Source organism: Canis aureus, chromosome 8, assembly GCF_053574225.1.
Source record: "Canis aureus isolate CA01 chromosome 8, VMU_Caureus_v.1.0, whole genome shotgun sequence".
Lineage (NCBI taxonomy): Eukaryota > Metazoa > Chordata > Mammalia > Carnivora > Canidae > Canis > Canis aureus.
In genome coordinates, this window is record NC_135618.1 from 77454286 (window position 1) to 77469570 (window position 15285).

The 15285-nt window shown below is 45.5% G+C and overlaps 2 protein-coding genes and 1 long non-coding RNA gene across 3 annotated transcripts; 2 read left to right on the forward strand and 1 right to left on the reverse strand.

Annotated features, from left to right (window-relative positions):
• The first annotated feature begins 3806 nt into the window (after positions 1-3806).
• NUPR2 (nuclear protein 2, transcriptional regulator) lies at positions 3807-4685 on the forward strand. Its single transcript, XM_077908373.1, has 2 exons — positions 3807-4162; positions 4466-4685. Exon 1 carries the CDS (start codon positions 3860-3862, stop codon positions 4154-4156), a length of 297 nt encoding a protein of 98 aa, XP_077764499.1. The 5' UTR covers positions 3807-3859; the 3' UTR covers positions 4157-4162; positions 4466-4685.
• Positions 4686-8012: 3327 nt separating this feature from the next.
• On the reverse strand, positions 8013-9576 carry LOC144319783 (uncharacterized). Its single transcript, XR_013385501.1, has 2 exons — positions 8900-9576; positions 8013-8240 (listed from the first exon to the last, which is right to left on the reverse strand). It is a non-coding gene; the product is annotated as an uncharacterized LOC144319783 (long non-coding RNA).
• CHCHD2 (coiled-coil-helix-coiled-coil-helix domain containing 2) lies at positions 9245-13284 on the forward strand. The gene is made up of 4 exons (XM_077908372.1): positions 9245-9410; positions 11208-11454; positions 12197-12347; positions 12979-13284. Exons 1-4 carry the CDS (start codon positions 9361-9363, stop codon positions 12987-12989), a joined length of 459 nt encoding a protein of 152 aa, XP_077764498.1. The 5' UTR covers positions 9245-9360; the 3' UTR covers positions 12990-13284.
• The last annotated feature ends 2001 nt before the right edge of the window (positions 13285-15285 follow it).

The following is a 15285-nucleotide window of genomic DNA, read 5'->3' on the forward strand; positions in this document are numbered from 1 at the left end:
TTATGTAAAGGGGCATAGTAAAATGGAAGAAACAATTATCTAAGGGTCAGAAGATCTCATTCTTAGCCTGGCTCTGCTTTTTATTAGTTATACAACCTCCAGGAAGTTGTTAAACTGTTTTGTCATCTGGAAAACTGGGACAGTAATATTTCACCGGGTTCTTATAAAGACGAAGAAACATAATATATGACTTTGATTGTTGTATCTAAATCCATTCCCTACACTAGAAAGATCAATGACTCCTTGGAAGAAATGGCTGATTCCAGGTCTGTGGCATACAATGTATAAGATGAGCCTGGATGAAAAAAAAAAAAAAAAAAAAAAAAAAAAAAAAGATGAGCCTGGATGGACACTGTGGTTCACCAGAAAACAAGACTACTAGGTTAATGCCAATAGAATGTAGGAATCACATGAAGGAGCTCCCACTGGCCAAAGACTGAACAATTTGAGTATTGAAAAAGAATAAAAATGGGGACGCCTGGGTGGCTCAGTGGTTGAGCATCCGCTTTGGCTCAGGGCATGATCCTGGGATCTGGGATCGAGTCCCACATTGGGCTCCATGCATGGACCCTGCTTTTCCCTCTACCTAAGTGTCTCTCTCTGTGTGTGTGTGTGTGTGTGTCTCTTATGAATAAATAAATACATAAAATATTTAAAGAAAATAAAGAATAGTCCCACACGGGCTCCCTCCATGGAGCCTGTTTCTCTTTCTGCCTATGTCTCTGCCTCTCTCTGTGTCTCTCATGAATAAAGGAAATCTTTAAAAAATAAAAATAATAAATAATAATAAAAAAGAATGAAATTGATTGAACACATTGTTTTTTTTAAAAGATCCATGAAAAAAAAAAATAAAATAAAAGATCCATGAGTTTATAATGATTCTCAAGAGGAAAAAAAGTAGAGTCTATTAGAACCTGAAAACTTATTTTTTCCTTTTTTTTTTTTAGGTTTTATTTATTTATTCATGAGAGGCAGACATAGAGCGTGATGCAGGCTCCTCACAGGGAGCCCGATATGAGACTCAATTCCTGGGCCTGGGATCACACCCTAAGCTGAAGACAGATGTTCAACCACTGAGCCACCCAGGCATCCCTGAAAACTCTTTATTTTTTTTTAAGATTTTATTTATTCATGAGAGACAGAGAGAGAGGCAGAGACATAAGCAGAGGGAGAAAAAGGCTCCATGCAGGGAGCCTGATGTGGGACTCGATCCCACGTCTCCAGGATCACGCCCTGGGCCGAAGTTGGAGCTAAACTGCTGAGCCACCTGAAAACTCATCTTTAAAAGGCAATTAGGGGCACCTGGCTGGCTCATTTGGAAGAGCATGTGACTCTTGATCTCTGGGTCATGGGTTCAAGCCCCACATTAGGTGTATAGATTACTTAAATAAATAAACTTAAAAAAATAAAAGGGAATTAAATATTTTTAGCCTTTCTTGTCAAAATGTATTTCAGAGTAACCAAATGGCCTGGGAATGATTGAATTAAAAAATTACATTTCAATAAAAAAATTACATTTCATAGCCCATAATGAAAGCAAATGAACACAATAGCAAATAAAGAAATGAAGTATAGATGAAATCATTAGATAAAAGTTTATGTGGAACCACATTCACAATTGCAAGGCAAGGCTGTTACCACCTGATCTCACTGATCAGTCATAGCATCCCTAAAATTGGAACAGTGAGCTATTGTGGATATCCTGGTGTGATGCCAACACACATTACTTCCTAAGAAGTTTTCTTGTTCCCCAAATTGAATCTGAGTATAAACAACCCTCTAGATCCAATGTCAATTTACAGGAAATATAAAAGAGAGAGGAACAAGTTAAATGATACCAGGAAGCAGCAGACAAATTCACAAAGTGGGACATTTTACAGGACAACTGACCCAATTTCTGCAACACATCACTGTCAGGGGAAAACGAAAAGGACAGGGAAGCTGCCCTAGAATATGAGAGACTTCCTTGTAAGCTTCGTGTATAGATTTCATATATATTTTGAATTGTATTCTGATGTCTCTTAGACAACCAGAGAAATGTGATCCCAGAATTAAGATAATAAGGGGACTGGTTGATTTTTGTCAGGTGTGAAAATAACACTTCAGTTATGTAAGAAATAAATCTGGTTTTTCAGAGCGAAGTATTGAGAAATATAGGAGTGAAAGGACATAAAGTCTGCAGCAGAGAAAGAGGGAGATGTGAAGGACATGTGACAGGGTCATTACGATTGTTGAATCCCTGTGATGGGAGTTCACTGTTTTATACTTTGCACTTTTAAGATATCTGAATATTTTCATAACAACAAATTCTAAAGAGATTTTTTTTTTAGGGCTGCCTGGGTGGCTCAGCTGGTTTGGCGTCTGCATCCCTCTGGGGTCCCGATCTCAGGTCCTGGGATCCAGCCCCACATGGGCCCTGCTCAGCGGGAGGGGGGGTGTCTCCATCTCCCTCTCTTCATCCCGCTTCAGTTCTCTGCATGCTCATCTCATTCAAGGAAATAAAATATTTTTTAAAGAGATTTTTTAAAAAGAACCTGTGTGGGAGAGTAGTAAAAGGATAAATACTAGTTTCTCTCCTTGGCAATAGCAAATGTAACCCGTGGGTGGAAGAGAAAATCCTCTGAGTATTTTATTAAAGACGCTGTCCTGGGACGGGTTCACTTAGAACCACCGACCGCCCCAGAGCGCCGGTGTGTAGGCCGTGACCCCAGGCACGTGCTGCAGGGAGCGGGGGATGGGACTCAGCGGCCACGGCGCTCGGGGGATCACAGACGTGCCAAGGGTTGTTGTTTCCTAAGTATGGAAAGACTTCTCATCTATTAAAAAGAAAATCCTCTAGAGGAGAGCCTCAGTTTTTGTGGGAAGAGAATTATCTGGGCTAGTTGAGCCTCCGAAACCCGGCGCTCAGCGCAGGAACTCCGCGAGAGCAGCGCCGAGGCAGGCAGTAACGGGATCACTAGGCGTGGGGGTGGACGCAGGGGCTGGGGCTGGGGCTGCGGCGCAGCAGAGCTCCCCGACTACTCCCGCCCCGCCCTCCGGCCCCCGCCCCCCGCCCCCCTCCCCCAGCCCGCGGGGCCGCACACCCGGTGCACCCAGGGCCCCCCGCACCGCCACCCTCTGCTCCCGCCCTCACCCCAAGCCCCCGCGCGTCGCGGTCAGCGCCGGCGTCTCCCGACCGAGGACTTGCGCTCCCGCTCGGTTCTGGCGGTGGTCGCAGGCGCGGAGCCCGCTCCGTTACTGTCCCTCCCCGAGCTCAAGTCATTCATGCTCCTGACCAAACCCGGGAGGGTGGAAAGGAGAAGGAGCTAATGGACCCTGGCCTCCCAGCCAGAAATACTCGTATTTAAGAGCTCTCCGATACGCGAGAGTGAGCGCGCGGACCCGCGGAGCAGCGAGCTCCACGCGGCTCGACCCCAGGACCCCGGGATCACGACTTCAGCCGCTCAGGGGCCCCAGACACACGTTTAGCATTTTCATGGATTTCCTTTCAGTCGTTTATACGGACAGAGGTTTTAAGAATCCACCACTGCGATACCAGAGATGGTCTCCAGAAGCGAATGTCTCACGTCCTCCCGTGTCCCCTAACACCAGCTGTACCCGCAGGGGTGCAGACCCGTCTTCCTTACGCACTCCGTCGCCGGGGTAGGGGCTCGGGGGCGTCCCCGCCGGGCCCACAGGCGGGTTCTGCCGAGGGCCCGTCTCCCGCGGGCGGCGCGGGCTCACGGTTCGCAGTTCTCCCGGCTGGAGCGCCGGGGCGCCGGGTCGCCTTCGGGCTCTGTGACGTCAGCCGCAAGCCCCGCCCCGCGGGCAGGGCGCTCCGGAAGGGCGCGCGCGGGCGGGCGGCCCGCGGGCGGGAGACATGGACGCGGCCCTTCTGGGCGCAGAGGCTCGGGGCCGGCCGCAGCCTCCCGAGGGGTGGCCGCCCGGGAGCTCGGACGAGGAGCTCTACGACTGCCTGGATTACTACTACCTGCGCGACTTCCCGGCCTGCGGGGCCGGGCGCAGCAAGGGTCGCACGCGGCGCGAGCGGGAACTGCGAACCAACTGGCCGGTGCCCGGCGGCCACGAGCGCAAGATCGCGCAGAAGCTCGTCAACGGCCAGCGCAAGCGCCGCCAGCGCCAGCTGCAGCCCGGGGCGCGCACTCGCCTCCCCTGAGCGCAGGTGCGTGTGGGCGGCCGCGGACCCCGCACCCGGGGAAGCCCCGCTCGCGCCGGCCCGCTGCGGCCGCACCCGGCGCAGCGCCCCCTCCCGAGGCCGCTCTGCGCTGGCCTGGCGCCGCTGGACCCCTAACACCAACGTATCTGGGCTGCGCTTAGAATAATGTAGGACTACCTGCTGGATTTTGTAGTTGGGAGAAGAGGATAGGAAACGCAGAAACATCTTTTTAAAAATAGAAGTGGAGGATTTACTTCCAGTGTTTATGCATGGGCTAAAGAGAATTTTCTTTCTGTCCGTTTTCTGCAGGATACCCGAAGGCCTTGATAAAAGTATTTTTCTCTGACTCCAGCTGTAACTGGTCGTAAGGGAGAAAATCCATGTTGGTCAACATCACTTTTCGACATCGCTTAAGTTTACTGCTTCAGTATCTATTCCTTACTGATTGTTAATTAAGTAACATCCAAGTGTCCAAGTGGGTATGCCTTTTTAGGGTTTTTAATTAAAAGCAGCAAGAGTGGCATTTTAATCCTTCTGGTTTTGTTTTTTCCAGTTGCTACGGTAACTCGTTTCCGTTTCAGGTCCAAAAATGAACAAATAAGTTTGTCTTATGCGTAAAGATGAATAGGGGGGAGAACAATGATAGGAATCTGTACAAGATTTCATAGATGTAGTGTGGTTTAATATTTTTTTTTGCCAGAATAGGAATACATTTCGTTGTAATAGTGTGTTTTGAACATTTGCTAGGTTCTCCGCACTGCTGATCTCACAATCCTTTCAGGTGGACGCTGCTACTCTCGTTTTATAGACGGGATTCTACAAAGACCAGTTATAGCAGATACCCAAAAGTATTCACTCCTTACAGCATCAGTTTTCCTCTACTGTAGGCAATATTCTGTGATTCAGAACCATCCCCAAACTCCATGTTCAACAACAAGAGTTGAGTTGTGGCTTAAAAATTATACACAGTATGTCAGAGTGGCTGTCCTCTTCAGTCTGCATTCTTTTAGGTCTCTGTGCACAGTAGGGAGTCCCTGGTTAGGAAAGAAACGTGGTGCTTACTGGAAGGAGCAACCTGAATTTTAATCCTGTGAGTGTTCATTGCTGTGGCATCCAGCAAACTTCTGAGGTAACTATTTTTAAGTTACACCAAGCCTCAGGCTACTCATTTGTAAAATGGGAATGATCCTGGATCACCTTACCAAACCGTGGGTTATAGGTTAAACATATAAAACATCTCATACAGTTAAGACCCTGGCACATAAGAGTTACTCAATAAAATTTTTTAAATTTACAGAACACAACCCCCTCTTCTATTGTCAAAGTCTTATATTCTTCATTTACTAATATTCATTCTTAAAATGTCTCCAGGTGGTGTGCTCTAGTGGGGGTCCTGGCTCTGGAGTCAAACACCTGTACAAACTTGTGCAAGCTGCTTAAACTCCAAGTTCTGTTTCCTTATCTGTAAAATGGGTATAATATAGTACCTATTTAAAGAGTTCTTGTGAGGTGTAAGGAAAGTAATACATGTAAAGCTCTTAGTGCCTAGTATGTAACAGACACATTATTAGTCTATGTGCTGCTGAAGCTAGTACAGCACTGACATTAGTAATGTCCCCACTGCCACTGTCTTGCCCTTCAGGATTTTTCCTTTCCCTACTCTCCTGCTGTGTCTCAGAGGTACTATGTCCAGATTAATCTTCCCAAAAGCTATTTAAACATATTAAAACCTTAAATGACTGCTCTAACCTTGTAGGATAAAGAGCCTAGATTTATATTGTGCTGGAAATCATCTATTGGATCGTCTTAAACTTTTACAACTCCTCAAAACACACTCTGATTAACACATATCTTGCATCCTCATGTATTCGATTCTGCTGCTTCATTGGAATCTGTGCTGTCCTACTCAGCATGCTCTTTTCTGCTTTATCATTTTAGTCTCTTTTTTTTTTCATTTTAGTCTTTCTAAAACAAATTCCACCTCTACTTATTTTAAGTGCCACTTTCTCTCTGAATCTTTCATCCACAGTGAATATCTATTCCTTTGAAATCCATAGAACTTCATTTAAACACCACCTAACCACTTGTGTATATTGTATTTTGTATTTTTAGAGCAACAGTTAAGAATTCACTCACTGGTTTTCTTTCTTTCTTTTTTTGGTCTGGTATGTGCAAGGCTGTATTCATATAAGTATGTCTTAGTTATCCAAAGGGAAAATTTAAATTGTGTCAGGACCTTAGTGTCTTAAACATGTTTGTACACAATTCTCAATCTGCCACAATCCCAGACAGATAGAAGCCAGGTTAAAGCAACACTCTGTAAGGTGTTCTAACTAGATTTTGCTCACCTTAGATACTAAAACTTTTATATAAAAAAATAAAAAAATAAAACTTTTATAGTTTAAATACAGTAACTGTAGAAATTCTGCATTAGTTACCTATTGCTGTGTAATAAATTACTCCAAACCCTAGTGGCTGAAAGCAACAAATACTTCTCTTAGTTACCAGAGGTGAAGAATTCAGAAGTGGCTAACAGGCTGGTTTTGACTTATGGTCATGATGTAGGAGAGGAATTAGGCTCTACTTTTTGAAGGAAGTGTCAGAATCTGTGGACCTACTGTAAACCACCATGGTATGTTTAATTAGCACAAGTGTGTTCATTTTAAACAAATTGGAAAATATGAACAAGCAAAAAAAAAAAAAAAAAATCACTATCCAGTAGATAACACCACTACTTAAGTGTACATAGTTCAAGTCTGTAAAATACTATGAACTCTCTCAGAATATAAACATGCTATGTATACTACTTTGTAATCTACTCTTTCACTTAGTATATTGTGAAGACTTTTTATGGCAGGTATTCTTTCATAATATTTAAATAGCTTCATAGCACTTCATCATTTGTATGAATCATGTAATTCTACATTGTAGGACACTTAAGTAATTTATTGATTTTTCCCTATTTCATACAACTTGTTAAATGAACATCTTAAAGCAAACTTCTTTCCACATTCATGACTGTTTCTTGAATTCTTAGATGTGGACTTTCTGGAACAGGTTTGCAGAATTTTAAAACTGGTACCTACCATCTGAGTAGAATTTTATTACAATCATCAGGGGTCCATTCGTCCAAACATTGGTATCAAATATATGTAACAATGCCTGCCAGAGTTACTTGTTCAGATTTCGATCACTGTATAGGATTTGTTGAAAATGATTAAAATCACTATGGAATGAGAAATTGTTACATAAATTTTATTAGAGTGATCTTCAGAATGTTTATACTGGCCAACTACAAATGATATGTAGCAGTATTATGAAATCTTTTTCGTTTTTATTAATTTTAATTTTTACGTGTTCTTAATCTGTTTTTGAATAAAGGTAATACATTAACTTTCAAAATCCAAAAGATAGGGTAGCCGGGGTGGCTCAGCGGTTCAGCGCCACCTTCAGCCCAGGACATGATCCTGGAGACCTGGGATCGAGTCCCATGTCAGGATTCCTGCAGGGAGCCTGCTTCTCCCTTTGCCTGTGTCTCTGCCCCCCCACCCCCCCACCGTGTCTCTCATTGATAAATAAATAAAATTTTTATGAAAAAAATCCAAAAGATAGAAAATGTTTTCAGTAAAAGTCCCCCCTTGGGCCACAGTCACTCTCCTACTGCCTCACGGTTAACAGCTGCAGATATTTCGTGCATATTAAGTCTTCTCTCCAAGCACACTGCACCCAATTCTGCCCTTCTTTCTCTTGACAGTTTATCATCATATCTTTCATAACAATATAGAGTTTATTCCCTTTTATAGCTGTATATTGTGTGCTGCGCCTTTTTAAAAAATTTGTATTCTACTGACAAGAATTTGTTTCCAATCTTTTACTAGGACAAAATAATCTTGCACAAATATCTAATATTCTCTCCTCGGAGTGGGAATTCATGATTCAGCCAGGTGCGATTAAAATCGTCTCTGTTATGGATGTTCATTCTGAGCGCTTGTGCCAGGATGTCCTTATAAGGCTCCTTTCCTCCGTCTCTGCTTATGAATTCTCCAGAGAAATGTCACGTCATTTGTAAAGCTTTCATTAAGTTCTGTGAAAATAAAACTTTTTCATGACAGGTCTTTGGATTATTTACCCTTCGATTCCACGAACATTCTGCTGTTACTGGAGAGAATGCGTTGAACTCCGCGACCTCAGGCGGAAGGGGAAAATTTCTCTTCGACGTGCAAGCCACCTCCGCGCTCTCCCCTTGCCCGGAGCCCTCCCGGGAGCGCCCCGAGCCAGCTCCTCCGCTCCGGAGGCGCGCGGACGCGTCCCAGGGGCCCCGCTCCCTCCAGCCGCCGTGCCCGGCGCTGGTGCGAGCCCCTCCCCGGGGGCCTCACGCCCGGTCTCGCCCACCCTGCGAGGCTGCCCGTCACGGCGGCTCGGGGTGTGTAGGCTGTCGTGTGTCCCCTCCTGACCGAAAGTCCACGAAGAAAGAGTCTCGTTGGAGCGAGTGCCCGGAAATCATTCACTACACTTTGAATTCTCCGTGAACGAGCACTACCCCGATTACGGGCACAAGCGCTATGGCATGTACGAAAAGGGCCCGGAAAGGTAGAGGAGCCACGGTAAGGCATTATTACGGCCTGAGTCCACGGGTAAAATAAAAATGGGATCACCTCAGCTCCGCGGACCCGGCCTAACGCATCCGCTTTCCTCCGTCCCGCTCACACCGTGTGCCCACACGGTGCCTCAAAAGATCCTTACCCAAATACGTAACTTAATGCTGAGGAAAGTTAACTAAGGTCCGGTGGCAGCCGCGCCGACACCGGCCTCCCTCTCAGGGCTGGCTTCGTCCCCCCGTCACCAATAGAAACGTCGGCGGAAGGCAGCGACGCTTTTAAGCAAAAGCGAACGGCTCTGCCTCCCGCTGGGCTGGGAAAACAGGCGCGCGGGGCACCTCCAGGCCTTCCGGTCTCCCGGGGCAGCCTGGCGCGGAGCTCATGACGCACGCCGCGTCCGACCCGGCGCCGGCGTGGCGCGTGCTCTTCCAGTGACCTTCAGGGCCCGCGGAGACGTAGGCGCGCGAGGCCTCTGCCTGTGCGCTGATTGGTCGCACGCCGAGGCCAGCCCCACCCCCTGTTTTCCGGTCTCTGGCTCCCGCCGAAGCCTCTGGGGTCTTCGCCGAGTGTCGGGCTTCTGGGCGCCGTGCTCCTGTCCCAGTAGACATGCCGCGTGGAAGCCGGAGCCGCGCCTCCCGCATGGCTCCTCCGGCCAGGTGAGGCCCTTGCGGGGTCTGGGGCCCTGCCGACGCCGTGACGCATGCGGAGGCCGGGCGGAGGCTGGTGGAGGCCGCGGAGGGGGCGGCGGAGTGCTGGGCGCCGGCCGAGGGCGGGTGTGGGGGTGAGGGGGTACCGCTGTGAGGTGGGCCCGCCCCCGCCAGGGCATCGTGACTGGGCTTTGGCCACATTTCCCGTTGGTGGCGAACTTTCTGATTTCGAATGCCCGTGAGTTCTTAAAATATTCGAGAGCTCATTTAAAAAATGCTTTACGTTTATTGAAGTGAGCTCTGCACCCGGCGTGGGGCTGGAACCCACGACCCCAGGATCTAGACGCCCCTCCCCCGATTCAACCAGCCCGCCCAGAGCGCATTTTAAGTTAAAACGGTCATATCCTGGAAGTAAATGAGTATTTGTAAGGGTAAACCGGCCCAAGCTTCTGAAGTAAATAAAAAGACAAAACGAGTATCGGTGAAAGGTAGTATAATGGGGAGAATGATTGCATTTCAGTAAACAGGGTAACCTGCGAGCCCACAGAGAGCGGTCCAGAGGCTCGGCCCAGCGACCGAAGCCTCCTTGTACACGACATCGTCTAATTCATAAAACACTTTAGAAATATACTGGTAGGGATCCCTGGGTGGCGCAGCGGTTTGGCGCCTGCCTTTGGCCCAGGGCGCGATCCCGGGGACCCGGGATCGAGTCCCACATCGGGGTCCCTGCATGGAGCCTGCTTCTCCCTCCTCCTGTGTCTCTGCCTCTGTCTCTCTCTCTCTCTGTGTGTGTGTGTGTGTGACTATCATAAAGAAAAAAAAAAAAAGAAATATACTGGTAGTTACACTTTAACACCCGTAACCTTAGGGATAGATGTTATTCCTGTTTTCCAGGAATAAGGAAACTGGAGCCTCGGAACAAGTGACTTGTCCGAGGTCACCCTACCAGTAAATAGGAAAGCCAGGTCTGGCCCAAGTCTTCCAACAACCGGTTAGGGTGTTAAACACAGGACCACGTTGCTTCTCTGGAGTGAGGTGGATTGTGTTCAGACTGTATGCTAGGACTGTAGGACAGTCCTTCACTTAAGGGAAAGAAGCTGTTCTCCAGAGGACAGAAAAACCAAATTTTTATAAAGTGATGCCAGATACCACCTGATCGGAAGCAAATTCATAAATTTCCAACCTAGGGGCAGCCCAGGTGGCTCAGCCGCTTAATGCTGCCTTCAGTCCAGGGCCTGATTCTGGACCCCCAGGATTGACCCCCCCGTTGGGCTCCCTGCATGGAGCCTGCTTCTCCCTCTCCCTGTGTCTCTGCCTCTCTCTCTCTCTCTCTCTCTCTCTCTCTCTCTCGGTCTCTCTGTGTCTCTCATGAATAAATAAATAAAATCTTAAAAAAATAAACTTCCAACCTAGCCTTATTTGGGGGAAGAGCACCCAAGGAAACAGTCTAAAAATGGCCAGAGGGGACATCGTGTGTGAAGACTTATTCTAAAGCAGGATTGAATATTAGTGAAAGCCTCTAGCTGGAAGCCTTACCAATAACATAAAGTCACTTAACACGTATTTTGTATATATGTTATAATACTGTATTCTTAGAATAAAATAAGCTAAAGAAAAGGTTACTGAGAAATCATAAGAGAAAGCACACACAATACTTATACTGTGTTTATTGAAAAAAATCCACACATACTGGACACATGCAGTTCAAACCTGTGTTGTGTGAACAGTACAGTTTCTTTAGATGACAGTTTCCAAGCCTGGTAGGAAGTGGGCACTTTTCATGCTTTTTGTTCTTTTCTTTCTTAGCCAGGCACCTCAGATGAGAGCTGCGCCTAGACCAGCGCCAGCCGCTCAGCCACCAGCAGCAGCTCCGCCATCTGCTGTTGGCTCACCTGCTGCACCCCGACAGCCAGGTCTCATGGCCCAGATGGCAACCACTGCAGCTGGCGTGGCTGTAGGCTCTGCTGTAGGGCACACGATTGGGCATGCCATTACTGGGGGCTTTGGTGGAGGAAGTAACACTGAGCCTTCAAGGCCCGACATCACTTACCAGGTAAGATTTTGGGCAGTGTTTTCTTTCATTGGGTAGGTTACAAGAAAAGCTAGTTATTTGTCAGTTCCTTATGTATAGGAGCTGTGAATCCATGGTCCTCCTAACAGAAAATGGTTTGTCAGAAGCCATGTTTGGCAGTTGAGTTAGTGCTTTAGACCAGCATCAAGTACTGTCCACATTGTATTTGTTCCCAAGGAGTAGAATAGCAGTTCAACCTGATTCATTGTAGAACAGCCATTTTCCCCTTATTTTAAATTTAGTTTCAATCTTAAGTATTGAGAAACCTTTTTAGTAGCTTTAGTAGAGCTCTCTGACCTCTTATCTGGTATTTGCCACTGCCCCTCTTTCTGAAGTATGTGAATTTTCTCCTCTGATGAACCTCAGTGTGGACTCTGTTGTATTTCTGGTGTATTTGACATGCTTATCCGTCTATTTTTCTATTATAGTCCCACTTTCTCCTCTGAACTACATTGAACCCCACTGGTATTTAGATACGCATGTAATCATTTAACTTTATTTGCATCTTTGTTCTTGAATCTTTCTGATTTTACCTGGAATTTTGTTAAAGCCTATTTGCTTTCTGCCTTTAAAATTTCTCACTTTCCATGTTTTTAGGTAGTAACTTTAATTTGCATTTGGTTCTAATTATGTTTCCCCAGTTGACCTCAAAGACATTGGGTACTGTTCTTTGTTCAGGTGTAAATCTAATTTCTCAAGGGTCCTGAATGTTATGCCTTTGCAGGAGCCTCAGGGAACCCAGCCAGCATACCAGCAGCAGTTTGGCCCATGCCACTACGAGATGAAACAGTTCCTGGAGTGTGCCCAGAACCAGGGTGACCTAAAGCTTTGTGAAGGTTTCAGCGAGGTGCTGAAACAGTGCAGATTTGCAAATGGTAGGTAGATCGAGCATCTGCTCAGTTCAGAGCAGGGTACTCCTGGCCCTATAGAGCTATGGGAGTCTTTGTTTATTAAATTAAACTGACAAGTTAGAGGAGATTTTGTTTACATTCTATAAATAATCTAGTTCTTCTAACAAAGACCTGGTCCAGAGGTTTCTAGTCATTATATTAAGCTTTTACCAGTTATGTTGTGTATCTGATTTTTCCTCAGTAGAGATTAGTGTACCAGGTCTTGTTCTGTTTATAGGATGTGGGTGATCTGGCCATAAAGCTGTGAATGTAAGATTACATTCCATTTTCAACGAAGTCCAGGATGGGATATAAAGACTGATAAGTTATTGACGCTTTTCACACCTTATTTGAGAGAAGAGTTTATGCAGTTCCTCAGTGGAATTCTGAGATTTGGGAACACTGGAATGTTGGTAGTGAACTTGTTTTTATGTAATTTCCTCCTATTGCCCTAAAAATTCACAATTTATAAAATGCTCGTTTTCATTTTCCCACCTTCATTTAGGTACGAAACTGATAACCTAGGCTTTCACCCCTCCTTTTACCATATGGAGGGCTTCTGCTTTGCTAAGAATATACAGCTGTTGCTCTTCTGACTTACCTTTTCTCTTTGCAGGATTAGCCTAATCAAGAAGTTCAAATTGGAAGATATGGAAAATCATCTCTCATGACCAAGTTAATTTAGCATAAAAATGTAATTAATAGAGAAGATATAAAGTGTAAAACCACCAGTTAAACCTCTCCTTCATCATTAAATACAGCTTTCTTCAGAATTGTTAATGAATGAGGGTATTTTTAGTATAGAAGTTTATTGAGATGGTTTGAGTTGGGGGCTGGGCAGATGTTTGTGTGCCTCCTTAAATCACCTTTTGTGACGTTATCATTTATGAATTAATTAGAATAAAGTGATTTTCTCCCAAAATAGTGTCTTTGAAGTGTAGGATTATTAAGTAGATATGGTATATGCATTCTGAACATACGCATTTTGCAAAAGAACCCAATTTTCTCAGCATGTCTCAAAGTCTGTTTTATAGTCACTGTATTAAATTAGCATTCCACCTGGAGGATCTGACGGGGTTCCCTGAGGAGCTTTTGTAGAAAAGTAAGGAAGTAGCTCACTAGCAAGCATAGTGCTCATTTAAAAGGCTCCAGTTGGAAGGCTAGTGTTTGGTAAACTGAGCGGTAACCAGAAACTTTTAAATACTGTTACTAATCAAGTGAGTGGTAAAGGAAGTACTGGACTAGACCATGACATGAGTGAGTTCATGGCCGGGTCAGCACCACGTGTCACTGCCCTGACCAGTTAATTGGATTAATTGGTCAGAGATGAAAACCATTCTCAATACAGGCACAGTTGCCTACAAATGTTTTTCTTCTATGGAAGGCATTGTAGCTCCCCTTTCCTGAAAGACTCATGCAGTGCCCACTCCATGTTATCTTAAGGAGATGGACTCCGTTTGGGGTGTGCATCATTTTTTAAAAACCCAGCTCCATTCCTCACAACTCAAAAATTTCATTCAGGGGCAGCCCCGGTGGCTCAGCAGTTTAGCGCTGCCCTCAGCCCAGGGCCTGATCCTGGGGTCCCTGGATCGAGTCCCACGTCGGGCTCCTTGCATGGAGCCTGCTTCTCCCTCTACCTGTGTCTCTGCCTTTCTCTCTCTCTCTCTCTCTCTCTCTCTCTAATAAATAAATATCTTTAAAAAAAAAAAACAAAAACAAAACAAAAATTTCATTCACTTCTGGAAGTTGATCTTAAGTCTACCTTGTGCTCTGCACTTTTTCTATTTTCAAAAGTATGTTTCTGAGGCTGGTTTCTTTTCCAATCTCTTGAGTTTCAGAGACCTGTGTTACTGCAAGGTGAGTCAAGTGCTATTTAGTGAGTAGATTTTTCAGTTGCTGCCTCGTCCTCAGCTGTGTTCTTAGAGTGCCCAACTTTTGAGTTCCTGAAAGGGGCCAAGACCACCTTGCTTTGAATCGCCATGTTCCATTCACTCCTAGCAAATCCCCCAGCCCATTCCCTTCTGGATTTCTGTGAAAGCTCAGGACTTGTAAGTTCATAGCCTTAGTGCCCCTCTGTCCAAGGTATGATGGTATAGGGTGGGTACATGTATTGTTGAGTCGGTGGGTCAAGGGAAAATGGAGCACCTGGCTATCTCTGACTTGACTGAAGAGACAAGTATGTGACTCTTGATCTTGGGGTCATGAGCCCACATTGAGCATAGAGTTTACATTTAAAAAAAATAAACAGGGATCCCTGGGTGGCGCAGCGGTTTGGCACCTGCCTTTGGCCCAGGGCGCGATCCTGGAGACCCAGGATCGAATCCCACATCGGGCTCCCGGTGCATGGAGCCTGCTTCTCCCTCTGTCTGTGTCTCTGCCTCTCTCTCTCTCTCTCTCTGTGACTATCATAAATAAATTAAAGTTAAAAAAAATTTAAAAAAAATAAATAAATGAAAATAAAAAAAATAAACAGCCGTCAAAAAGAATGAAATCTTGCCATTTGCAACAACATGGAATTAGAGGGCATTATGCTAAGCAAAATAAGAGAAATAGATTATTTCACTCGTGGAATTTAAGAAAATAGATGAACATAGGAGAAAGGAAAAATAAAACGAGGCAAACCATGAAGAACTCTTAAACTATAGGGAACAAACAGTTGCTGGAGGGGAGGTGGGTGAGGGGTTGGGGTAACTGGGTGATGGGCATTAAGGAGGGCACTTGAAGTAATGACCACCGGATATTATATACAACTGATAAATCACTGAATTCTGCCTCTGAAACTACTACAGAATATGATAATTGAATTTAAATAGAAAAGGTAAAAAAAGGCACCTGGGTGGCTCAGTGATTGAGCATCTGCCTTCAGGTCAGGTCGTGATCCCAAGGTCCTAGGATCAAGTCCTGCAATGGGCTCCTTGCAGGG